The sequence below is a fragment of the Ursus americanus genome, chromosome 17 (genome assembly GCF_024610735.1).
Source record: "Ursus americanus isolate L20-20 chromosome 17, mUrsAme1.1.p, whole genome shotgun sequence".
Lineage (NCBI taxonomy): Eukaryota > Metazoa > Chordata > Mammalia > Carnivora > Ursidae > Ursus > Ursus americanus.
In genome coordinates this window covers 5,538,005-5,564,635 of record NC_142143.1, presented here as the reverse complement: position 1 = coordinate 5,564,635, position 26,631 = coordinate 5,538,005, and the positions used below count along the sequence as shown (strand labels likewise).

At 46.3% G+C, this 26,631-nt stretch overlaps 1 protein-coding gene across 1 annotated transcript in view; it reads right to left on the bottom strand.

Annotated features, from left to right (window-relative positions):
- EFCAB6 (EF-hand calcium binding domain 6) overlaps window positions 1–26,631 on the bottom strand; it is a 234,412-nt gene that overhangs the window by 97,786 nt on the left and 109,995 nt on the right. Inside the window, exons 13-18 of the mRNA XM_045779957.2 lie at window positions 26,095–26,200; window positions 20,373–20,540; window positions 17,499–17,558; window positions 17,249–17,409; window positions 11,811–11,984; window positions 9,536–9,704 (exon numbers count right to left, since the gene is read on the bottom strand). Coding sequence (XP_045635913.1) covers window positions 9,536–9,704; window positions 11,811–11,984; window positions 17,249–17,409; window positions 17,499–17,558; window positions 20,373–20,540; window positions 26,095–26,200 — 838 coding nt within the window. The remainder of the gene's footprint in view (window positions 1–9,535; window positions 9,705–11,810; window positions 11,985–17,248; window positions 17,410–17,498; window positions 17,559–20,372; window positions 20,541–26,094; window positions 26,201–26,631) is intronic.

Below are 26,631 nucleotides of genomic sequence, written 5' to 3'. Positions count from 1 at the left end.
TTGATGGCATATACCCTGATAGGACGCAATGAAAAGGGTACTTTACCTCTGTGGTCTTCCTTCCAAAAACATTACCCCGGTCTAATCATGAGAAAAATATCAGACAAATCCCAAAGGGTGACATTCTACAAAATAGCTGGCAAGTAATCTTCAAAACTGTCAAGGTCAGTCAAAAACAAGGAGAGTATGAGAAAGAAACTGCCAGAGCCAAGAGGAGCCGAGGAGATGTGACGACTAAATGCAATGTGGGATCCTGGATAGGGTCCTGCACCAGAAAAAGGTTGTGAGGTAAAGACTAAGGAAGACAGTGTAAAAAACCATGGAAACAAGAGGGTTAGTTGCCAGCACACTTGCATCAGCAGAAAGACAAAAGGAGGCCTTTAGACAGAATAAAAAGGAGCGCAGGTGCTAGCACAAAAATGTAAGATGGAAAGAAAGAGCAAGGGTAGATACGTAGACACATATGACAGCTTATTTACTATAATAATAATAATAATAGTGTCCTGCAGGATTTAACCTACATGTAAAATTTAAATGCATGACTACAATAACACAAAAGATAGGGGTAAGTGAAATTTAAGCGTTTTTAAATCCAGCATTGTTAGGGAAATGGTAAACATAATAGTTTATTTTTAACTACGAACTATAAGGTAAGGACGCATGTTGCAATCGCTAGTGTAGCCTCTCTATGAATGGCAGAAGAATGTTCTCACCAAATAAGCTAACAGAGGGGCAAACGGACTAATAGAAATAGTTGAATATTCTAAAAAAAGTCAAGAAGACCCACAAGACAGCTGAATCGAATACAAAAAATATTAAGATGATAGACATAAAACCAACAATATTAGTAATTAAATACTCCAAATAGACCACTGACTGTCACAACCTATCTTCTAAAATATCAGCTATATTCTGCCTATAAGAGACTTACTTGAAATATAAGCACCTAGAAAGTTTGAAGTGAAAGGACAGAAAAGCATACACTATGCAAACATGAATCAAAAGAAAGCTGAAGTAACTATGTTATTATCAGACAAAAATAGGCTCGAAGGCAAGTAGCATTACTCTGTATCAAGAGTCATGTCATAATGATAAAGGAGATAATGCACAGGAAGTTGAAGCAATTCTAAATCTATGTGCACCCAATAATTTAGCTTCAAAGTGAATAAAGCAATGATCAACAGAATAAAGAGGGATCTTCACTAGACAAATTCACAATCAGATGGGAGACTTCAACACATTTCTCCCAATAGCTAATGGAATGAGCAGGCAACAGTTCGATAAGGATACAGAAGTTCTGAAAAATACAATTAATGAAATCTATCTAATTGACATACTTAGAAACCTGAAGGACCATGATAGAGTATGCATTCTCTTCATGGGCTTATGGAACATTTACCAAAATTGTCTATATGTTGGGTCATAATCCAAGCCTCAGTGTATTTCATAGGATAGGCTGAAGTCATTTAGACTTTAGAATTTACTCTCTGATCACAATGGAATCAATTTTAAAATCAATAATAAAAGGTAAATTATATGTTACCTTATTTGTTAACTATATACATCTGTTAATTATATATATAATACAAAGTTAACATTCTATAGCAAATAGAAAATTCCAACTGTGTGGAAATTAAACAATACACTGTGTAGATAAACCATTGGAAAAAAAGAAATCACAAGGGAAATTATAACATATTTTAAACTGAATGACAATGAATGATACACCCAAACTTGTAGATGTGGCTAAGCCTGTACCTAGAGGACAATGTGTAGCCATTGATCCATACATGAGAGAAATAAAGGCTAAAAAGCAACGGTCTAACATTTTGTTTCAAGAAATTAGAAAAAGAAAGGCAAATTAAATCCCGATCAAGTAGAAGGGGAAAAGTCATCAAAGTAACACAGAAATACACAAATATAAAACAAATTTATAAGAAAAAAATAACGAAAAAGGTTTTTACTTGGAAAAGACTAATAAAGCTGACAGACTTCGACTGATTCAGGGTAGGATGGAGCAATTCCTAGTCCGCTAACATCCCAGTGAAAACAGCTAGAAGAGCCCCAGCAACTGGAAGATAATGCGAAGGCATGGAAGAGCCAAGGACGCCATGAAGTCTGAGGGATTAAAGTTCCCAGGTGAGAAGGACCATTTAGGGGTAAACTGAGGCTATGCAATTGCATTTTCCCTGGGAAGAGCTGATGGTTCTGGGAGCGGAATTGAGGCTGAGAAACAGGGTTGGGCCAGGCAGGGGGCCACTCAGCAAAGCTCTCACTAGGTTGGTGGCGCTGGAGGGGCAAAACCTGAGACCCCGACTGGTTTCCCCTTCCGGATGAGCGCCGGCCTCTGGAACTGAAGGCAAGTCCGCACACTGTGGTACTTAGGAGACAAAGGCCATCCGGGGAGAAAGGCTCTGAGAACACAAGGCAAAAGCAGAAGCCCTGGAGACGTGGTTGACTGACACCGAGGGTCAGCAGCTGCTCCTGGCCTGGGAGATATGGCCAATGTGGGCACAGCTGAATGCTGTAAGAGTCAATTTTGGCCTCTGGCAGAGGGTTATGGCCAGAAGATGGAGAAATACAGGCTTTTGATGGTTGTGTGGGGCATGGTCCAACAAAAATGAACATGCGAGGGACTTTGAACACACAGCTGGTCACCCCTTAAAACAGGAGCACCATTGGGAAGCTGTTAGGAATGCAAAGCTAAAGCAGCAGGTCTACTCATCCGGCCCCCACCACCGGTCCTCAAGAGCATGGCCCTTCATCTCTTTGTCCCTGTTTCTAACTTGAGTCATGAGCCCCCCACCCCCAACAAGCTTAGTGAGCCGGTGCTCCATGTGCTGAATCTGATGGGGCCTCAGAGCGAGCATGGAGAACTCCTCTCTGTGCCCACGGTAGCCGAAACGCAACATGATACCGAAAGACTTTAACAGCTAAAGTGGGGAGATGACCCCACGCAGATCTCCTGCTCTTGGGGTCTCTGATTTGGTGTGGGTATACCTGAGTCTCTTACTACAAAAGTTTCTGTTTGTCCTTTTTTAAACTTCTAAAAACTGAAGTGTGGTTGACATACGATGTCCTATTAGTTCCAGGTACACATCGTAGTGATTCCATGGTTTTACGCATTACAAATGATCCCCACAATGCGTCTAGTTACCATCTGTCACCATACAAAGTTACAACAATATTACTGACTACATTTCCCATGCTGCACATTACACCCCCAGGACTGATGTATCTTATAACTGGAGGTCTGGAGCTCTTAATCCTCTTCACCTATGTCACCTACCCTTGTCCCCCAGGCCTCCCCACCTCCAGAAACCCACAGTTTCCTGTATCTATGAGTCTCTTCCTGCTTTGTTTTTTTTGTCCATTTGTTTTGTTTTTTAGATTCTACATGTAAGTGAAATCATATGGCATCTGTCTTTCTCTGACTTGTTTCACTTAGCATAATACCCTTGAGATCCATCCATGTTGTCAAAAATGGCAAGAATTCGTTCTGTTTGTCCCTGTTATAATTCCCTAATTTTTTTGTTTTCCCCCCACAAAACTGACCATAATACACACTAAAGAGTTTTAAAATATGTTTTATTTACCACAGTTGTATGCTCCCAACAGAAGGTTCAAAACTGGATGGAAAATATTTAATACTTGACTTTAAAAAAAATCAAATTCTCCCCGAGTCACCATAGTCAATTTGCTTATCCACACCTGAGGCCTATGAGATGCTCGGTGGTGTTCACTGGGCTCGGTTTATATCCTGGTCCCTGACCCCCAAGTGGGAAAGCCTGTTTGATTAGGAAGTGATGCTTCGGGGTGGGAGGGGGCCAGTTCCTGGCTATGTGAGTCTGACCGGCCCCCAGAGGGCATGGGGATGCTCTGCTGGAAAGAGGAAGGAAAGCTCACCCCCTCCTAAGGCAGGTGAGAAGCAAGGAGCCACGGGCACCAAGAATCTGGGGCGCTGGACTGGGCTGGGCTGTTACAGACTCTTGCTTCGCTAATCCATGTCTCACTTTGCAAGTTTGCTAATGAGCTCTGCAGCCCTATGTCGGTCTCCAGGGGCCTCAGCTGGGACTACGAGGATGGGACTAAGGATAACAGTGAACCGAACACCGCACGGTGTATTTACCGAGGATGAAGAATAGCAATTTACCATCAGGAAGAGCCAATCACAGGGAACCGGAAGGTAAAGCCGCCCTCAAATTCCTGATGGATGGACTAGCTCAATTAGTCTAATTACACAATGAGACTAATCTGACTTCCGTGTCCTTGGATGTTTTGTCATTTTATGTTACCCATGGGTCACTGGCCCCAAGCAATGAAACTTCTGCTTTCTCCATGTCCCCATGTGGCTTAGTCCTGTACCAAGTACAGAACAGGCACCCTCAAAATGTGGAGAGAGAGAGGATGGCAGGGACCGTTAACATCTGCCTGCCTGAGTGTACTCCCTCCTTCTCCCTTACAACCAGAACCTTGCTTTTTCTAAAGGTGGTAACGTACACAGCAAAAAATCACGTGCCTCTCTCTATAAGATCTCTGTACAACACAGCCTGGCCAATACAATGAAGCTGCTGAGAGAAGCTTCCAAGAAAGCCCTTTAAAAAAAAGAAAAACTTGTCTGGCTTAAGCCTTTTGCTTTCACGTTTTCCCTTCTTTATGCCTGAAATGTGTGTGATGGCTGGTGCCCCAGCAGCTGTATTCCATGCACGAGAACGAGGCTGAACGAGGAGAAAGCTAGAAGCAGCCGGGGCCTCTGAAGACATCGTAGAGCTGCTGGGCTGCCCTGCACAGACAACGTCTGGAATACTCGTTACAAGAGAGAAAAACAACAACCTCTTTTCCGTAAGACACTGTTTTCGGAGTTTGCTGCTAAGTCAGCATGTGAAGGGGAGGGAGAGAAGGGAAAAGCATCTAGAGAAGGAATATAAAGATTCTAGATCACCCCGAAATTCAAAAAACGTTTTCTGCACCGCCACCAGTTCTTGACTTGTTATTTAAATATGATCCATTACAAACTATGCAAAAGTCACAGGCCATGTGGTGCGGGGCCAGAGCGAGCAATGAACCCGCAGAGGGGCATTTCCTGGGAGAAAGAATATGCCTTTGGGCTTAATGTGAGAGAAGATTTAGTGTTGGATGCAATCTACCCAGATCAGGTCTAGCAACATTCCAGAAAGAACAGTCCCTCCGCCTCCCCCACTGGGAATGACACATTTAACCATGGAAAGCGCTGAGTTCATTAAAACCCCAACAGCTCTGCCTCTGGCAGGACGGCTCACGTTGCTGGTCACCTCACACTCTCCAGAAACCCGGATATCTTTTACAATAGAGAGAGAGAAAAGGTGGGGCGGGCGGGGGGGGGGGCGGTGATTAGTAAACAAAGCCATATAGCAGACGAAATCTTCCTGACCGAAGTGGTGAAAACCGGTAACAGTCCCCAGCAATGACAGTGCGGGGACTCACTGGATTTGGTGACCCCCAAGTTCCCATCCGGCTCCAGACTCTATTATGGCTCTCCCGCGTTGAACCTGTGCAGCCCTCCCTCTTCTGCCCCCGCCACAGGCCAGGCAATGGCCGGTGAGAATAAAGAGTGAGCGCTTCTAATTTAGAGTACAAGGTATCTGGGCCAAGGGCTGAGTGCTGCCTCTGTTGGAATTACGAACAACTGCTCGCCTGTGTAGTCGGCCAAGTAGGGGGATGTGACTGACAGCGACAAGCCCAGTTCCTCCGGGATGAAACTCGGCAACCACCATACCATACGGATTGCTGTGGGGCAGGTTTGGGGAAGACAAGGGCAAGAACATTGTGTATCTACAACCCAAATGATAGGAAGCAGTTAAAGGACATTGTTATTAAAATTAATGTCCTTCTCCCAAAATTCTGAGGCCAGATACAACCTCAAAGCTGCCATCAATCACACCCAGCTAGCTTGTACTGCAACCCAGCTAGCGCACACTACACCCCGGGGGCCCATATTACACCCAGCAAACCCGTCTTACACCCAGCTAGCCCGCCTTACACCCAGCAAGGATCTGAGGCTGATAGAGACTGACATGGGCTTCCAATCCAAGGGCCTGAGCGGCTTACCAGCTGAACAACACTGAGCTACTATCCTAACTCACTCCTAGGCTTTGGCCTCCTCATTTGTGAAATGGGCATAATGTCATGTATGCCCCACAGGGCTTCTGCGAAGATTAGATATATGACACGTGTAGCAAGGTCCAGAGCGCCGGAGGGGCCGGATCCCTAGTGGCAGTGGTGGTGAGCATGCTCGTTGTCACCGTCCCAGGGACAACTGTCATCACCATCACAGCTCTCACTGCTGTAACTACAGTTACACAGTTGTCGCTGTCATGTATACTTAAAGGTCTCAGAGGAGTCGGTTCCAAAGCTTTTGTTGCCAGAGGAGTTCGGCGTTTCCGAACCTTCAGCATCGGTGTGCCCTGCATCAGGTCGAATCGGAGTTCTCGCTTCTTCCCACGGTGGAAGACCATAATTTCTCCAGCCCTGACCTCACCGGTAGGAGAAGCACCCTGATCTATAAACAATCTCTTCGATTAACAAAGAGGTTTCTATTTACAATGCTTTGAAGGTATCAGCTTATGAAGTCATACCTAGGTCCCTAGTGGACTGTTTAAAATCACCCCAGGGTTGTTGATCTTTGGGCTAAAAGGGCAGTCACAACAGGATGTTTCCCAAAAGTTAAACCCAACAAGTCACTAGGGGGGAAACCAGTCGACTATTTGCCTAACTGGGTTCCCAGAGAATCAGTCACGAAAACAACCAGCAGCTTTTCTCCTTACATGTTCGGCGCTGTCCTTTCATGGGTTCTTTTTCCCTTTGCCCTCACCATGGGCACATCTTCGGAAGACAGGGGAGTGTGCGGGAAGCCAGGCGCCCGGAGAGAGAGAGGGAGAGGTATGCACCCACCTCCGTGAAGCAAGCAGCAGACCAACTGTGCACGTAGCTGCCCCCCAAGGTCAGCCAGAATGCAGGGAAGCTCCGGGGGCAGGGGAGGGGGCTACGGGGGGCTTGGGTACAGCCACGGACAGGTGTGGGAACCAGTCTCACACCGAGGAATCCCAGCGGGCTTCTGAAACACCTGCCTCCCTCAGTCCCCAAGTGGCATCCATTCTGGGCTCCAATGGGGATTCTAGAGACTCTTCAAATTCATCCATTCGTTCAGTCAAGGCTGGGCCCTGCCCTGTGCCAAGCACCTGGGATGCATCACTGTCCGAAAGAGAGAGAAATGTCCACCTGTGGAGCATGTGATTTCACGGAGGAAGTCAGGCAAACAGCAGAATAAAGACATGAATGGAAGGATTCTAAGTACGACACGTATGGCAGGAGGTGAAAGAAAAGTGGGGTAAAGGAGATCGAGGTGGGAGAGCAGGTTGTATTTGCCCTGGGAATGTCAGTGTCACCTCGAAGCGCAGTTGGACAAAGGCCTGGAGGAGGTGAGGGGGACAGTCATGCAGCCATCCAAGGGACGCCCGCCAGGTGCAGGGGACAGCCAGTGGCCAGTGGTCGGAAGCAGAGCAGCAGGCTGGTGTGGCTGGAGCAGGTGAGCAGCGGGGAGGGTGGGAAGAGTGGAGGTCAAACAGGCAGTGAGGGACTGGGTAGTGCCGGACCCTCCAGGCCCCTCAGGGACTCTGGTTTGTATTCGCGCGAGGCGGGGGGCCATGGGAGGATCCTGAGCAGGAGTGGCCCCCTCTGCAGACCCGCTGGAGTGTGACTCTGGCTGCTGGGTTGAGAACACACTGCAGCGGGGAAAGGACAGGCGCAGGGAGACCAGTGAGGCAGCAATGGCTGGAAGTGGAGGAGGTGGGACAGCAGTCGTGTGTCCTGGGGTAACTTTCAAGGGCACCAACGGGCTTTGTTGATGCACAGGGCGTGGGTGTGAGAGAAAGAGGAGAGAGTCAAGGAAGACCCCAGATGGGAGCCCTGAGCAACTGGGGCAAGGCTGCCCTTGAGAACGGAAGGGCTACTGGCAGGAAGGTCTTGGTGGCCATACAGCATCTCCAGATGCCCACGCGAGGCGAGTAGGCAGGTGGGCGCCTGAGACTGAAGTTTCTGGAGGGCGGTCTGGGATTGGAGGTAGAGATGCCACCAGGAGAGCCACCGGCTCAGTGGTGGCAGAGAAGCCCTAAGACGGAAGAACCGGCAGCTGAGCTTACAGACCTGTTGTCAGGTGAGCAGAGGGGAGCAGGTGCACTTGCAGGTGCGGTTGGGGCCGTGGTCCCCACTTTGCTACCACCTGCTGCCCTTCTCTCAGGTAACCCCGAAAAATCCCTGAAAAATCAGCAGCAGCCTAGTGGATTCTTGAACTCAAGAACCTACGAACTGATTCCATGAATTAAGAGCACTGAGCTCCATGATCATTCAAGACTGCTGCGCATGAGGGGCTTGGGGGCCAAAGAGTCCAGAACAAGGCGCCCTGGGAATAGTCCCACTTACCACCCTCCACCCCGCTGAAACTGCTCACCAGAGGTACCAATAGCGATGACTGATTCTCAGCTACCCGCTCCCCCAAACCAGAGATCGGGGAGCCACCCATTTTCCTCCTTCTTGTCCATTACCCTTTATTCCCAAATGTTTCTTGAATCTGTCCTCCTCACCATGCCCCACGTGCCCTCCACATCTTCTCTTTATGGGCGGGGGTGGGGCGCAGGAAGTCTCGGCTGTGTGGGTAGCTACCCCATCCCATCCCCCCATCCCCGGGTGGACAGCCCCACTCTCTCCTTCATCCAGCCTCAGGGACGCTGCCAGCCCGGAGAGAAAATAAGTTCAGAGCCCAGTTCAGCGCCGGGCACGGGGCAGGCACTAGATAAATAGTAGCTACTAATATAATTATTCTCTTCTTGGAAATATATTTCATTGCCTTCTACATTTGTCCACACAGACACTGCTACATATTAACTGAAACGCTTTTCTTAAAAATAGCTGAAGACGATTAGCTAGAGGGGTCATAACAGGCATTTTAAGCAATCATTTAAATTAATTCCTTGAGAAGTCTATGCAGAACCCTTCAAGCTGAGTCCTTTCTGGCAGAACCTCCCAGTTCCCATCAGCACTCGGAGCTTCCCACTTTCACTGCCAGATTCCTTTTTCACTTTCTCAAGGAACAAACCACAGCTCTGTTAACACAGCATCACGGAACTCCTAGCTGGCAGGGAAGCGGCCGAGCAGCTCTGGTTCCCACCCCCGTTCTGCCCCAGAAAGTACTCGAAGCGCCGAGCCTGGAGCCAGGTACTCCGCAGCCGGCCAACCACCACGTCCACGAACACTTTGTTTGGAAAGTTTAAATATCAAAAACTGGCCACATTCATACCAAAAGTATTCTCTGAAGGAAGTTGCCAAAGACATTTTGGGCCGAAAGAATCTTTTTACATTGTTGAAAGATGCCTCGAAATGGATCTGCTTTGCCCTTAAGGGAATAAATCCCTTGCTGAAAATGTACTGCCGATGGACAAAACCACTGAACTTCTCCAGGGACGAAAGAAACACAGAAACACAGAGAAACCCACGTTCCTACCTTCTTGAAGTCACGCACATTAATTTTGCCATTCAGTTCCTTGCTGAAGTCAAGAAATAGTTTTCTGAATGCTGGGTCCCGCTGCTGTATCCGGTTTTTGAGTTTTTCAATCACTTCATCCTTGGTCATATTCTTGGTCAGGGTGCCTCTGTCCTCAGTGGGCTTGGCTCTACAATCACAAGCAGGCATTTAGATCAGCAGAGCGCTTCCTAGAGACCTCACCCAATTTGGATTCAACCCAGGACAACAAGGAGGTCCACCACCTCCTCCTCCCCGACCAGGAAACAGACACGCAGAGAGATGGTGTGGCTTGAGAGCTTCGTACTCGCCCGCGGCTGTGGGTTCCAGAGAGGCCCACAGCACTGCGTCAGGAGAAAGTTCTTCCTGTGGTGCTGGTGTGGGGCTGCAGCCCAAGGCGGGGAGGGTCAGGGCAGCGGATATGGTCATCCCTGTGCTAAGGCTTCCAACTGTGCTTGGAGCTGGCTGAATAGGGCGTGTGATGGGGCAGACAGGGCGGGAAAAGTAAGTATTTGTGTGAACTGGGAAAACAAGAAGTCAGAGCCCATGACAAAGCTTTAAATGAAATAGGCCGTTTTGTGATAACTAGACAAAAAGAGTCATCAAACATTCGTGGGAAGGAAGGGAAGTTCACAATTATTCCAAGTTGATTTATAAAATCTAGATTTTATGTGATGTGCTATGTGTGTGAGAGAGAGGGAGTGTGTTATAGAGAATAATTATTTCTTCAGCTCTCTTGAAGTCTCTAGGACCCCACCGGAGTAGGGTGAAGAGGAGAGCCTAGCGACAGTCGACACTGGTGGAAAAAGGATTCTCCCCTCCTGCTGTGTCTGCCTTCCGCTTCGAAGAGCTCTCCAGCAATGCCCACATTTTATAAAACACCTAATTGCCATTACTTCTCCCACTGGTTTTAGGAGGCAGACACATCTCATCACAGAATATTTAACCTTTCTCTTAAAATACCATCTTTCTGCCCATTTATAAAGTAGCTCCCACAGAAATGCCCAGATATTCAAATTTCATTAGCATAGCATTAAAATATTCCCACTGCTCTATACTTAAGAACTTTTTAGAGGGAAATGACAGAGTGAAGTCTGCTGAATAGGTCTACATTTTACCTTTCCTTGTGGATTTATTATAAGCTATGAACCAGCAAGTTAAAATAATATCTTTTCATTAAACTAAACCTATGTTTTTCAAAATGAGGACGGGCTAGAATATTCATCAGTCCGATGTTTAACAGATTTGCTAAGCATGTTTTATTGTTACAATTCAATCTGGTGATCGTTTGAATAATTCTATCATTCATGTCAGAAAATGTTAACTGGGGGACGCCTGGGTGGCACAGCAGTTAAGCGTCTGCCTTCAGCTCAGGGCGTGATCCCGGCATTATGGGATCGAGCCCCACATCAGGCTCTTCCACTATGAGCCTGCTTCTTCCTCTCCCACTCCCCCTGCTTGTGTTCCCTCTCTTGCTGGCTGTCTCTATCTCTGTCGAATAAATAAATAAAATTTTAAAAAAAAATGTTAACTGGTTTAATAGGTGTATTTTGCCATAAATATTAAACGGTGGTAAGGAGTAGAAGTTTCTGGAAAAGAACAAATGCGAACGCAGGCATGGAATGGTTGGGTGGCAGACAGGTTCTCTGGGAGCCGAGGGTCCTGGGTTCTTTTTCTTTTTAAATTTTTTACTTAAATTCAATTTAGTTAACATATAGTGCATTATTAGTTTCAGAGGTAGACTTTAGTGATTCATCGGTTGCATATAACACCTAGTGCTCATTACATTCCCGGCCCTCCTTAATACCTGTCACCCAGTTACTCCATCCCCCCACCCTCTCCCCTCCAGCAACCCTCAGTTTGTTCTCTACAGTTAAGAGTCTCTCATGGTTTGCCTCTCTCTCTGTTTTTATCTTATTTTTCTTTCCCCTCCTCTCTGTTCATCTGTTTTGTGTCTTGAAGGTCCTGGGTTCTTAACCTGGGATGGACACCAAGTCTGTGAATACCCTGAGGCCAGGCCCCAGACCTCTCAGACCGCAGTCCTTTCACTTCCAGAACTAACAGGTCAACCCAATCATCCCAAAGATCTCTGCTTGCTCTCAACTCCCCTGACCCTCATCACTGTATTTATAGTCTGTCATTTTTCCTCATTTAAATAATAAAATATTAAAACACTCACTCAACAAATATTGACTGACCACCTGGCCCACAACAGGCATGTGGTTTCAGCGCGCGCTTGCGTTTTGCTTGGCTTTACCTCTCCGAAACATCCAGCGGCTGCTGTTTCTCTTTTTGAAAACCTTCTCTTAACAGCTGATCCTTTGGAACAAGAACTGGAGAGATGGTGGGGGGGCCACTAATTCCCATGCATGCCAAAAGCTTCTTGTAAAGGATTCTTCCTGAAGCAATATCCTGAAACTTACTGCAGAGTCTGGATTTTAAAAATTAGAATACACCCATTAGGCGGGGTAAGGTTAAAAGGACCGACCCTACCAAGTGCTGACAAGGATGGGAGTACCCACAGCTCTCCCCCACTGCTGGTGAGGTGCGGCACAGGGTCACCCCTCTGGAAGGCGCCCAGACTATATGCCTTGAATATAAACTCAACCGGAGGAACCAGCCCTTTTACCCCTGGGCATCTACCCAAGACAAATAGAGACGTATGTCTACACAAAGACTTGTCCAATATATACAGCTTTATTTGTAATAGCCAAACACCGGAAATGACCCAAATGTCCACCAGATGAGTCGCTCCCACAAGCTGTGGGGGAATGGAATAGCACCCAGCAACGAAAAGAAACCAGCTTTGCATACAACGAACAACGTGAATGCATCTCAAAATCATTATGCTTGGGGAACAGAGCTTGACAAAAAAGAGAACATCTTGCATGCTTTCATTTATATAAAACCCTAGAAAATGCAGACTTATCTGCGGTGACAGAATGCAGGTGAGTGGTTGCTAAGGCTGTGGAAGAGATGAATCACAGGAGGGCACAAGGAAGCTTGGGGCGGGGGGATGAAAATGTTTGCTATCTTGATCGATAGCTTGTGATGGTTTCATGGATGTATACACATGATGGACATGTTCAAACTGTGTCATTTAAATATGTACAGTTTAAGGGCACCTGGGTGGCTCAGTCGGTTAAGCGTTCGACTCTTGATTTCAGCTCAGGTCATGATCTCAGGGTCCTGGGATTGAGCCCCGCATCGGGTTCTGCGCTCAGTGGGGAGTCTGCTTGGGATTCTCTCTCTCTCCCTTTGCCCCTCCCCCGGCTCCAGCACACACGTGTGTGTGTGTGTGTGTGTGTGTGTGCACGCACACATGCTCGCTCTCTCTCTCAAATAAATAAATAAAATCTTTAACAAAAAAATAAATAAATATGTGCAGTTTATAGTTGGTAAAGAATACTGCAATAAAGATAGAACAAATGTAAAAAGATTTTTTTTTAAATTGCAAGTTCTGGGATGGAATTGTGGAAGTAGCTATACTGGAATTTTGGCATATACAAATATTTTAGAAAAATGCAGGCAACCACTAATACGACAAGAACTACTTTTCCCCCCAACGTTTTGTGTTAATACTCTTCTAATCATAAAAGTTGCACACACCCATTGTAGCAAACGTGGTAAAGCCTGGGGATCAAAACAAAATTCCACAAGTTAGGCAACAGAGCACAGTGGCTATGGGTGCGGGCCCTGGAATCGGCCTCCCCAGGTTGGAATATCAGCTCTAGACTTCACAGCCCCATGAGCGAAGGCAGCATCCATGAGGTGTGGTCTGTGGCCCCTTCCAGGACACTGGGGAGGCCCGAACTATTTTCATATGGATACTAGAAGTCATTTGCCTTTTCTGCCCTGTACCTCTCTGTGACACACAGTGGGCTTTTCAGAGGCCACATGACATGTGACCACTGTGCTCAGGAACATGTGCTCAGGAAGGCTGTGTTCTCTAACATTTTCTAAGGCTGTGGAAATGTGGCGGGTATAAATGAGGAGCTGGAGTGAGTTTTCAGAGATTTGCTTAGTTTCTTTACAGGCCTTCACTAGCTCGTTACCAGCTACCTCTGGTTACACCTGCTATAATTTCTGTAACTCCTTATCCTCCAATAAGTCATTATTTTGAAACTGCCGTGTTTTCCCTGAGCCCCCCGGGAAACCCAAAAAGGAAGTACACATTCATTGTCTGCAATAACATTTTTCAAATGTCCGGTTTTAATTTCTAATCCAGTCATACTGATAGATACACTCCATATAACGAACACTTTTTGTGGTCCCCGATAATTCTGAAGCCCATTCAAGGACTGAGAACTGCCAACCTGGGGCACCTCACCCTTGCTCTGCTCTAGCTTCCTTGTCGATAAAACGCACCCACCTCAGAGGGTCACTACCAACACTGAGTAAGAGGATCCACAGAAGCTCTTAGCGCTGGGACTGGCCGATGCACACGGGCTCGACAAGCTGCAGCTGTAATAACCAGACCGCGGTTGTCCTGATGCTGCTTCGCACACCGCCAGGGGCACTTCCGGAAGTGCTGGCCGTTGACCTAGCTGCTGCAGGCAGATCGAGTACTAAGCACCGTGCTGAGTACTACAGCTACCACTGTGAGCAGACGAAACAGCCCCCACCCCAGGGAGCCACGTGGCCGGGAAAGTGCGCGCTCGGAATCCAGGCAACAGGCCATCTAGAAGTCTGGAGGTGAGAGAGAGCTCGGGTTTTCAGGAAATAGAAAGCAGTTCAGTCCATGCTGAGCGAGAGCAGCGGCAGCGGCCGAAGCAAATGTTTCTTGAGCTCAGTGCCGGGTGGAGGGCTCTCTGTCTAGGATCTCATTTGACCCTTAGCACACTCTCTTAAGTAACGTCTGCGTGAGGAAATTGAGGCTCAGAGGGGGTAAGGAACCTGCCCAAGTGCACAGCTAGTTCGGGGCTGAGCTGAGATTTGTAAACCCAAGCAGTCTGGCTGCAGAGCCTGAGCTCCGGGGGGTGCAAGGATCATGAGGGGCTCGGGAAGCCACTCTTAAAAGCATCTGGATGTTTTCCTAACAGCAGTAGGATACTGGGGTGTTTTAAGTAGGGTTTTAACATCATCAGATCTGTAGTTGAGACAGATGAGCCTAGCGAGTCATGGAGAATGGATTAGGGAGGCTTCCATCTCAAATACCCAATTACCTGCATGACCAATCCACTAGATTTCATTCATTCATTCATTCCCTCATTCATTCATTCCCTCACTCAACACTTAAGTGTTGCTGAGCACGCCCCAGGCACTGTTCTGGTCCAGGTACTGGAGCTTCAGGACTGAATCCGCTCCTCAACACTACGTTTCCCACACTCCTTGCGCGCTCACTGGCACCTGCTGGGTCCACCTTGACCCTCCCAGCCCTGAGGGGCCTGCTCCCGCCCGCCCCTCTCCTGAGGCCTTGCTTGCTAAGATAACAGCCATGATTAGTGTGAGTGCTCATCCCCCTTGCTTCCTGTGTGCCGCCTGACCCGCCGGTTCTGGGCCATCACCCTGACCTTCTCCGCTTCCTCTGCTGTCCTGACCAGCCAGGTCACTGATGAGCTGGTGGTGTTCTGCCAGGTCCTACCCACGCCCTCTCACCTCAGATGGTCTCCTATCGGCTCCCAGATAGACGCTGCTGCATGAAGGCTCAGGCTGTGAGAATTGGCGTCTGTGCCCACGTCCTCTGGGAGTCTCCTGCTGGAGTTTTCACTCGACTTGCTTACTCTGTGCTTCCTAACTGACCAATGACACTGCCTCTGGCTGTCCCCTCTTCCATCCACTTCCATGTCCAGGGTCCCTGAGTCCTGTCCTTCTGTCCAGCTGATCGCAGAGCGGCCACCCCCCTGCTGTGCCACTGCCACCCCAGTGACGCCCACCTGTCCCCGTCCTCTCTCCCTGTCACAGTGTTTTCTCCACACTGGGGTCAGAGCAACTCTAATACAACACAGATCTGACATTGTCCCCTGCCCTATCCAAGGCCACCTCACAGGCTCCTTGACCCCTGGGCCAGGCTTCTCCAGTGCCCTGCCAGTTCCCTAGTTGGGTACACAAAGCCATGCTAGCCTGACCCCATCCATCCCTCGGCATCATCCCCCTGCCGTTCCCCCCTACATAACTGCCTGCCCCAACGGCTCTACAGGGCTCACCAGTCCCCAGCTGTGCCCCCACTCTCTGGACTATGCCCCACTATTCTGTGTCCTGAAATGCCCTTCCCTTTCCCCTTCGGACTCAAGCATCACATCTGAGAAGCTTCCCACATTCTGTCCTGGCCAGCTGTAAGTGAGCACTCCTCCGAGTTCACCCAGAGCTGTGCTCACAGGCCATGCGGGGTTAGTCTGCATCTCTTTCCCCACACTAGAGCGCCCTGGAAATAAAGGGATTTCTATTAACCCGCTACGCAGGAGAGCAGGTATGCAGTAGGCACTCCCTAATACAACCCACGGGGTGAAAGACTCAGTGAAGGAGTAATGAACTGTACCCGTGGGTCCCCTCCTCTCGACGGCACACAGAAAAGGCCAAAGTAGCTGAAGCCCCTGCACACCCGCTTCCTGCCCCACCAAGGCCCCCCGAGCTCCCTCTAGAACGTTCTCCCTTGACTTGCTGCCACCTGTCTCTCCCCCTTCTGTGTTTCCCACACTCCAGCAAGCTGGCCTTTCTGCAAACGTTTGGTAAACACCAAGCTGGGTGCACCTCTCTGCTCAGGAAAGCCTCGGCCTCACCCTCCTCCTGTAAACCCTTCTTCTCCTGCAAAAACCAACCACAGGAAAATGGGCAACAAAACATGAACGTTCACAGAAAGGAGACTCAAGTGGCCAACAACTACCGGTAGATTGACTGTGTCACCTGAAATCAATGTAGTGTCATCAAAAGCAATACAAGATTTTTAACATTCCAGTCAGAAGGACTGAAAGAGAATTAGAGTAACTTTCTTCCTTGAGATTCAATGGATTTCCACCTAATCTCCCAGATCACTGTCCCTGGTGGGAAGCATGGACCAAATAGTCCATCAGGTCAAGTTCTGGACGACAAGCTGAGGTGCACAGCAGGACGTTCGGGTGGTGGCAGGGGAAGCAGGATGCAAGCTGTAGGTTCTCAAGGTCACTGCAGAGAGGGAAGAAGGCAGGCTCTGTGCCCCAAGGGCAGCCGTGAAGGAGGGGGGGTGAACAAGACACACGGCAGGAGACCCACAGGGCCTTCAAAGGCACCGTGCTCTTCTTTCTCTTAAGATTCCTGTCCCCTTCCAGCTTCGCTCAGTCCCCACAGGCAAGTTTTAAGCCAAAGTAAACACAGCCATAATCCCAGCCTCTTTTCACAGGATGGCTGATGGCAGCCAGGCACCCTGGGAGGTAAAAGGGTATCAGGATTAAGAGCAGAGGAGTCGCGGAGACTGGGGACGTAGCTGCGCTCCACGGCCTCCTAGCTATGTGCCTGTGAATAGGGACATAACTTCTTCCGACCTCGGCGTCCTCATCCACGGAAAGGAATAACAGCCACCTTCCGTGGCTGTCGTGAGGACTAAATCAGAGAGCACATGCCAAACTCTCGACCAATGTCCTGTGTTAGTAAGGACCCAATAAATAGCAATTATCAATATTCCCTATCAATATTGCAAACAAAGGTAGAAAACGTCTTAGGATTATAAACAGACTTGGTGAAAAACATGACTCGAATTAATTTCGTTACCAAAATACTTACTTCAGTAAGTGTTCGATCGTTAAAAATGGGCAGAATATGCGCATGATTTTCTTGAAATTATTTCGACCAATGAGCCCCGTGTCTCCGAGATCATATGACTGTAGCATTTTGTAGAAGGCTTGGAGATTCCTAGTAATCGAGTCCTGAACAATTTCTTCCACCTAACACACAAAACAAACACATTTGCCAAGCAGCACCTCTGTAACCTGGGAGGTAGCATCCTGGGACCGCACAGGAAAGTGTTACTTACGGAGTCCCAAGCCAGGAGGAGGGGTGCCGTGGTGTCTGTACGGGAGGAGAGTTTTCGTATCTAATTGGGAAAGAGAAAGTGTGTAGGTATGAATCACTCCTCGAAGCAGTAGGAGCTTTGGAGGCAGACAGACACGCACTGTCAGCTTTGCCCCTGATAGCCAATTAACTCTGAGATCGTGAGCAATTGAGTTTGCCCCCTAATCCCCATCTGGAAATGGGGATCATAATATTTAACTTGCACTTATTTAAAAAAAAAAAAGTACAATAAACATGAAAAAAATCTATCATCTAGCTTAAAGAAATGCAAAATAAAAGAATAATGAGGTGGCATTGTTGCCTTTCAGAATGGTAAAAATTAAAAAGGAAGCCAATTGCCAGTGTCGCCAAGGGATAACATTAGACAATTTGATAATCTCCACACTCTGGGGCCACAGTGTCTGCCTCTGGGAAGTGGCAAGGGAACAGAGCTGGAAGAAAAACTTACTTTTCACCATGTTCCCTTTTGCATCTTTTGCATTTTGTACTTTACACATATATTCCTCTTTTAAAATAATTAAAATAATTTCAAGAATAAAATGTATATTCTTTGACCCAATCGTTTCATTTTTAGAAATCTGTACGAAAGGAATAATCATAGAATGGTGCAAAAAAGCAGGCACTACAATATCCATTGCAGCAAGATTTATAAAAGGGGGAAAAAAAGAACATGTAGATTACAACAGAAAATAGTTACTCTGCATCTTTTAAAATCACACAGCAGAATTTTTACGGACAGTGTTAAGGACATGCTAGTAAGGGACAGCACCGACTGAAAAGTCATTAACTATAGGATCTCATTTTAAAATAAAACAGATATCATACATGAAAGTATGTATCCAATCTTCAGATTGCATAATTAAATATGTACCGCTTTCGTGTATCCACTGTACTGCAATAAAGCCGAAGACAAGGTGCGTGCGGGTACGCAGGCTCAGAAAGCCTAACAGTAGGTAACAATCCCGCCATGTTAGAACTAGTGGTGATTTTCATTTTCTTCTATTTGCGTAACCGTGTTTTCTAATTTTTCTCCTTCATTCCTACGTGTTCATTCATTCACTCACCACACTGTTTTGTGAGTGGGCCTGGCAGTGGGCTAGCCCCGGCGGGTAGAGAAAACTGAACGGCCTCTGTCTTCGTGGAAGCATGAACCACATAATGACCAAGTTGTGACACTGTGACCGGCAGGTGTGTGAGGTCAGGGGCTGCCAGACAGTCTTCAGCAGAGGCATCACAGAGGGTCCCTGGGAGGACAGCAGGTGCGCTGAGACCGGCCGAGGAGGGCGAAGGGAATCCTGGCAGGAGCCGCAAAGCACCCAGGACGCAGGAGGGACCTGGGGACACCTGAGGACCCGAGCCAGTGTGGCCCATGAGGATTCCGGGAGCCGGTCAGCAGGGCTGGACTACATGGACACCCTGCCAGCCAGGTTAGGAAGTCCTGCTTTCTCTTCGAGCCCCGACAGCCACCTGAGGCTTTTAAGCATGGCGGCTGACAGGATGTGGTTTACATTAAGCAAGGATCGTGCCCACTTGTCACATGGAGAGCAGATCATTTACAGGTCCATATTTTGTGTTTAAAGAAAAAAAGATGGCTGTGTGCAAGGTTGCTGCGATGGCCAGAGGCCACAATTCTCAGGAGCTAACACAACAGAGTTCAGGAAAAGGTACAATTATTCTTTTCTGTGTGTGAGGGCCCTGGGCCTTACTTTTGAACTAGGGTTCAAGAAGGACCAAACGACATTGGTTTAGGATGTGGTCACCACCTTGCTCAAGGTGGGCGCTCAGGAAATCATCATATTAGTGAAAAGCTAATTTGCACCTGCTAAAGGAACTCTGTAACAAACATTTCAAAAAGAATCTGTTCGTGCCTATTGCATGCATTACCTGACACTAATCTAACTTTTTAAAGTTCTTAAAATGTTTAAGTGCTAATCGCTATTAAAGTTATAAAAGCATTTCTAATAAGAAAACTCTGTCGGGGCACCTGGGTGGCTCAGTCGTTAAGCGCCTGCCTTCGGCTCAGGGCGTGATCCCAGGGTCCTGGGATCGAGCCCCATATCAGGCTCCTCTGCTGGGAGCCTGCTTCTTCCTCTCCCACTCCCCCTGCTGTGTTCCCTCTCTCACTGGCTGTCTCTCTGTCAAATAAATAAATAAAATCTTTTAAAAAAAATTAAAAAAAAATAAAACTCTGTCAACTTTTCAAAAAGCAAGTACGGATCACCAGAGGCAATAAACAGTTATTTTTTAAAATGGGAAACTAACATAAAAACTCTAAAAATATTAATGAGAACCAGAGGAGTAATTCACAAACATGCCCTTGCAAGACACGGTTGCAGGAGGGGTGCCGCCGGCACGCTGTGAAAAGAAGGTCCATCCTGCACACACAGGTGCTCTCACCCCAGGAGGGGTTTCCAGAACTGTCAAATATCCCCCTTCAATAAGATTTAGACACTGAGAGTTAAAATCAAACAACTCGAACACTGAACTCTTACTTAAAATTAGAACCACCTGGGTGGCTCAGTCAGTAAGCATCTGGCTCTTGATTTTGGCTCTTGATTTTGGGGTCATGAGATTGAGCCCTGCATCAGGCTCCATGCTCAGTGCAGAGTCTGCTTGAGATTCTCTCTCCCTCTCCCTTTGCCCCTCCCCCACCATGCACGCATGCACATGCTCTCTAATTAATAAATCTTTTTTTAAAAAATGAAAATTAACCCAGCTGAAAAACGTGAAGTTCTTTATTTAAGACTATTTCACCTACCACCTCTGATTTCACTAAGAATACTTAAGTTTCCTGCCATCTACAGAAAATCAAACATGGAGTTGTCATAAAACTCACCTTAGGGTTTTCTTCAAGCAGTTTGATAAATGTGTAGACATTGACCCATCCAGTGTCCCCAGGGTCAAGCGTTTGCATTAGTTCTTTGAATTCTGAATCACTGAATTTTACAACCATGCAATTTAGGATATGTCGCAATTCTTCCCCCGTTATCTGTCCATCAGAATTCTGAGCAGAGAGTGTATATAAGGGAATTTTTTTAAAAAAGGGGAAAAAGGAAGGGAAAGCATTATATATACTAAGCATCACTGAATAAAGAGTGAGCTCTGCCAAACAGAATTATGATGAAGCAAGAATCCCTCAGGTGCTGGTCACTAGATAACACTATGAGCCAAGAGCAGTGTGTTGGGTGGGCGCGGGAGGCGGGGGGGATGCTGGAACTCTCCAGGGGCTATTCCCACAATGTTGTCTACGAGGACGTGGGCAGGAGAAGGACCCCAGTGAGGAAAGAGGCCGATCTGCGGGCGCAGGCTGACCGCTGCCTCGGGACAGGCTAAGTGCTGGCTGTCACAACTCCTCCCGCCCCATCCCCACCTGAGGGCCGTGTGGCAGAGGGCACACAACTTCCCGGCAATTCAATTACAACTTGCCAATTTACTAAAAATATTAATTATGCTTATTTTCACTCCCACCAACCTCATCAATTACATAAATGGACAATTACTTAGCAAGAAAAATTTCAGCCACGCTGCATAAAGAAAACGTATTATAAGCAAAATACTGTGAGGCAAAGTCTTCCCCCAGAATAAAAAATTACCAATAAGCAAATTAAATATCAAAATGAAAAGATACTGTTTACTGGAAAAACAGGGGAAATAAAGAATCCTTACATCTCTCACAGAGAGACACTGTGACTATTAATGTGATAAAGGGGATAAGTCATAGAGCGGCGTATAAATGTCAGCCGTTACTCTGGGGTCCAAAATCAGAAAAGGATATAAAGTTGTCTTAGGGAAAATTAAAGAATTTAGAGGCTATATGCCTGCTTGCTTTTTGGTTTGGGAGTGATCATCAAATTTTTAATGTCCAAGTAGGAAAATTATGATTCTTAATAAATTTAACAGCATTGCACAACCTTCACCACTACCTGCTTCCAGAACTTTCCATCATCTCAAAAAAAACCTTGTGTGCATTTCCCTAACCTAAGGTAACTTGTCAGTTTGCTGTCTCTCTGTATTCGCTTTGCCCTAGGTATTTCAGGTAAACAGAAGCATACACTATATGCATTGGTACGTATTTTGCATCTGGCTTCCATCGCTTAGCATAACATTTTTGAGGTTTATCCAGGGTGTACCACAGATCAGGATTTTGTTCTTTTTTATCCTTGTTATTATTCCACTGTATGGAAATGCCACATTTTGTTTATCTTATCACAAGTGGGTAAACATTTGGATTATTTCCAGTTCGGAGACTATGAATCACGTTGATATGAACATTTGCACACAAGCCTTTGTGTGGACATACGTTTTTACTTCTCTTGGGCAGCTACCTACGAGAGGACTTGCTGGGTCACATGGTACGGTTCTGTTTACATTTTAAAGAAATGACCATGTTGTCTCAATAGCAGCTGAACCACTTTACATTTCCAGCAGCACCAGAGTGTTCGAGCGTTCCATCTCCACATCCTTGTCAACACTTATTACTGAGTATGTGGGTTGATTATTGTCATCCCAGGGCTGGGAAGTGGTGTCTCAGCGTGCTTCTGATTTGCATTTCCCTGATGTCTCGTGATGTTGACCATCTTTCCATGTGCTCGTTGGCCATTCGTATGTCTTCTTTGATGAAATGTCTATTCAAATATTTTGCCCATTTTTGACACTCTGTTGTCCTCTTTCTGAGTTCTAAGAGTTCTTATATAGTCGACATGCAAGTCCTTTACTGAACTATCATTGGCATATATTTTCTTCCAGAACATGGCTTATCTGTTGAAGCACAAATTTTTAATTTTGAGAAGTCCAATTTAGGGGCTTTTTTCTCTTTATGGATCATGCTTTTAGCATCCTAAGAAATCCTTGCCTAACACATGTCACAGAGATTTATGCCTATGCCTTCTTCTAAGAGTTTTGCCATTTTAACTCTTATATGACAGCGTATGGCCCATTTTAGTTAATTTTTGTGTATGGGGTAAGGTAGTTCATCTTTTTGCAAATGAAAATCCAGTTGTCTCACCACCATTTGTTGAAGAGATGATCCTTTCCCCCAGTGACCTTGTAAAAGATGAACTGACCATAAATGAAAGAGCTTATTTCTGGACACTCAGTTCTGTTCCATCAATCAATATGTCTATCCTCATGCCAGTGCCACACTGTCCTGATACCATAGCTCTGTACTAAGATTCAAAATCTGGACGCTTAAGTGCTCTAACTTCATTCTTCTTTTCTAAGATTGGTTTTGGCTATTCAGCAACCTTTGCATTTCCATATGAATTTTAAGATCAATTTTTTATTTTCTGCAAAAAAAGCCAGTTGGCATTTTAATGGGGTTTGCAGCACTGAATCTATAGATCAATTTGGAGAGAATTGCCATCTTAATAATATCAAGTCCTTCAATCCATGAATACGGAATGTCTCTTTATGTATTTACATTCTATTTCTTTTAACAGTGTTTTGTAATTTTCAGTGTACAAGTCTGGCACTTTTGTTAAATTTATTACTAGGTATTTTAGTCTTTTTATGCTATTGTGAATGGAATTGTTTTCTGAAGTTCATTTTCAGATTGTTCGTTGCCAGTTTATAGAAACATTACTGATTTTTGTATATTGATCTTATATCTTGCAACCTTGATGAACTCATTTATTATTTGTAGAAGTCTGTGTGTGTATATCGTGTTGTCTGTGAATAAAGACAGTTTACTTCTTCCTTCCAATCTGGATGCCTTTGTTTCTTGTCTTTCAGGATTGCACTGTCCAGAACTTCAGTACAATGTTGTATGGAAGTAGGAAAAGCTGACATTGTTATGTTTTTCATGATCTTGGGGGAAAGTATTCAGTCTCTTACCATCAACTATGGTTAGCTGTTAGCTGTGGGTTCATTGGAGACGCCCTTTGTCGGTTTAAGGAAGTTCCCTGCTATTTCTGGTTTGCTGAAAGTTGCTATCATGAAACAGTGTTGGATTTTTCAAATACTTTTTCTGCATCTATCCAGATGATCGTGTGGTTCTGTCCTTAATTCTATTACTATGTATACTATATTAATTGATTTTTTGGAAGTCAAACCAAACCTGCGATCCTGGAATAAATCCCACATGGTCACAGCATTTAATCTTGTTTGTTTGTTGCTGAATTTGGTTCACTAATATTTTACTGAGAATTTTGCAACAGTATTCATGAAGGATATTGGTCTTTGGTTTTCTTTTCTTGTGGTCCCGTTGTCCAGCTTTAGTATTAGGGTAATATTGACCTCAGAGAATGAGTTGGGAAGCATTCCTTCCTCCTATATTTTCTGAAAGTTTGTGAAGGATTGTCATTATTTCTATAAGCGATCTTTGTTGTCTTCAATGTAGAGAATTTGCGTATTTTTTATTAGGTATGTTTCTAGGCATTTGATTTTTTTAAAGATATTGTTAGAAATGATATTTTAAAAATTCTTTTTCTAATTGCTTCTTGTGGCTTACAGAAATAACGTTGATCTTTGAATACTGATCTTGCATCCAATGACCTTCTAAATTCTATTATTCATTCTAATATTTTCTGGAAGATTATTCTGGACTTTCTATTTAGAAAATCATGTGAGTTACAAATAATAACACTGAGAATAAGTGTGGGTGAACAGGCAGGGTGCAAACTGTTTCTGGGTGATAGAAAGGGAGCCGCACCAGGTTTAAATGTAAGTGATGGAGGTGACTGGGTCCACTCAGACGGAAGGGGGCAACATGGAGAGGTAGCACATACAGCTACTTGGGACGCATGAGTTGGAGCAGATCTAAAGCAGTCTCTTCTATAATAATTCTCCATCCTTCTCTACAGCAGGATAGGGACCTGCTTCCTCCTGTTGTCCTCTGCAGCCAGGCAAAATGCCCTCTCCTGCCTCCTCCTGGCTCTCTGCCTCTGCTCTCCTCCTTCCGGGTCCCAGAATGTGCCCAAGACCAAGGCCCATGGTGGGGGGTTGGGAGTGCCACTTGGCAACCACGCACTCTGCAGCTCTAAGGTACCTGACGGCCACTGCTGTTAGGTGACACTTCGGAGTGGGAGCTCATATTGGCAGGGCCTTTGCATTACTCATCTGTGCGTTCCGTGCAAGTGCCCACGGCCAGGCCCAGCGTGGGGCAGGCGCTCCACTCCTCACCTACACGAGGTGTTGGCTGATCAGTTCTGCTTGCGGAACAGTACGTCAGTGACGGTTAAATAGTCCAATACTTGAAGTGGTTAGCATGATTATGGTCCTCCATTAAGGGAGATGAGATTTCACTATTTTTAATTAAATTACTTCAATATACCACACTAGGTGCTGAGGTGGGTAAACACATGAAAGCCTTCATTTCTCTCCAAGAGGAGGCCCAGCCAGCACACTCCCAGGCAGCTCTGTGCAGGGCAGCAGTGGGGCTCTCCGGGGCAGCTGGTTTGCGTCCTGGTTCCACCACTCACTAGCTGGGAGCCTCAGGCTGCGTACTTACTACTGATGCTCCCTTTTCTCGGCAAATTAGGGCAAAATGAAAGGACCAAATGGAGATAATTACAGTGTCTACCTCACAGAGGTGCTGAGAGGCTGAAGTGAGTGAAGACAAGTAAATCACTTAAGACAGAACCTGGCATATCGTAAGCACGCAACATAATTGTTCATTCAGTAGAAGAGAACAAGTCATATAGGTCTAAAGATTAACGAGAACAGGTGGGCTAGCTAAAATGCCCCCCACCCCGGCAGAAAAGAGAACCCCAAACCTCTGAGTCTACACTATGCTCGGACACCCTAAGCAATGGCATTCTAGATCGACAGAGCCGAGGCGCCTCGAGTATAGAGCAACCACTGAACTTTGAGGTCCACCTCCGGGCCACGAGGGCTCCTCCCCAGAACGCTGCCCTGTAGGCGTGCTACACGAAGGCTGGCGCCGAGGCCAACTCTGTCTTCTGTTATACACAGTCATACTTGAGTCTGCAGCAAAGCGAGTCACTGGACTCCTCCAGACTTACTGGATTCAGTTATTGAATATTCTTAGTAAATAACAAACTTGGGAAATGTTGCCCGTTTCAAAAGTATCCAAATGCTGCTTTCTAAAATAAACATTACATTAGGACAGGAGCTAATATTTCAAGCAAGTTACAAATTCATGAATTAGCCTCCTCTCTGCAGTATACTTAAACCAGGAAATAGGCTCTTTGGAACTAAGAAAACATTCCTGGGATGGGCTACACGTTGTTATGAACCCACACACTCTAGGCTGGAGTGGGGAAGGTTCAACAGGTTGAGATTACTCGTTAAACAGAGAACGATGGGCAGTCACTGCATCCTTAATGACCTTGCCATGCTCTGTTCTCAGCCCTGGTGTCCCCCTCACTGTGGTATGGCACATTTTATGTCATCTGATCCCCCCCAAACACACCCAACTCCTGAGGTTGGGCCTTATCGTCCTAAGTGCTCAGAATAATTCCTAGCATTTAACAGGAGCTCAAAATATGTCTGTTGGCTGGATAAATGAATAAATATACAGTTTTTATTGGCCTAATTCTGAGTGTTCGCATTCTGAGAAACAATGAGGTGTTCGCCAGAGAAGGGTTTCAAAATCTTACGGTGTCGGCGATCAGTAGTGCTTTCTTCAACGATGCATAGTGATCCTCATGTCTAGATAACTTTGTGATAATGTTTTCCTTGCGAGACTGATTTCTAGAGCCGATGCTACAAGCAGATGAAGAGAAAAACAGGAATAAGGTTATGTCCTTGTACTTTGTTCTTTCTTAATGAAAAAAAAAAAAAAAAGCACCTGGCAACTATCCCACTATCGTAACGCTTTATTTGTGGATGGTTCTTCTTCCTGAAAGTGTAACGTGCTTGTGCGGGCCCACCTGCTGCTCGGGTGGCGCGGTGCCTGACAGGGGAGAGGGTGTGGAGGCCTTGCTGTGCCATCACTCTCCTCTTCCCATGCCAGCTAATGTGGCCAGCCATCTTGCCAGTCCGTGCCTTTGGTCTCAACGAGACCAGGAAAGGGGCGCGTGGGTGGCTCAGTCGGTTAGGCATCTGACTCTTGATTTCAGCTCAAGTCATGATCTCAGGGTCATGAGATTGAGCCCTGCGTGCAGCCTGCTTGGGATTCTCTCTCTCTCTCCCTC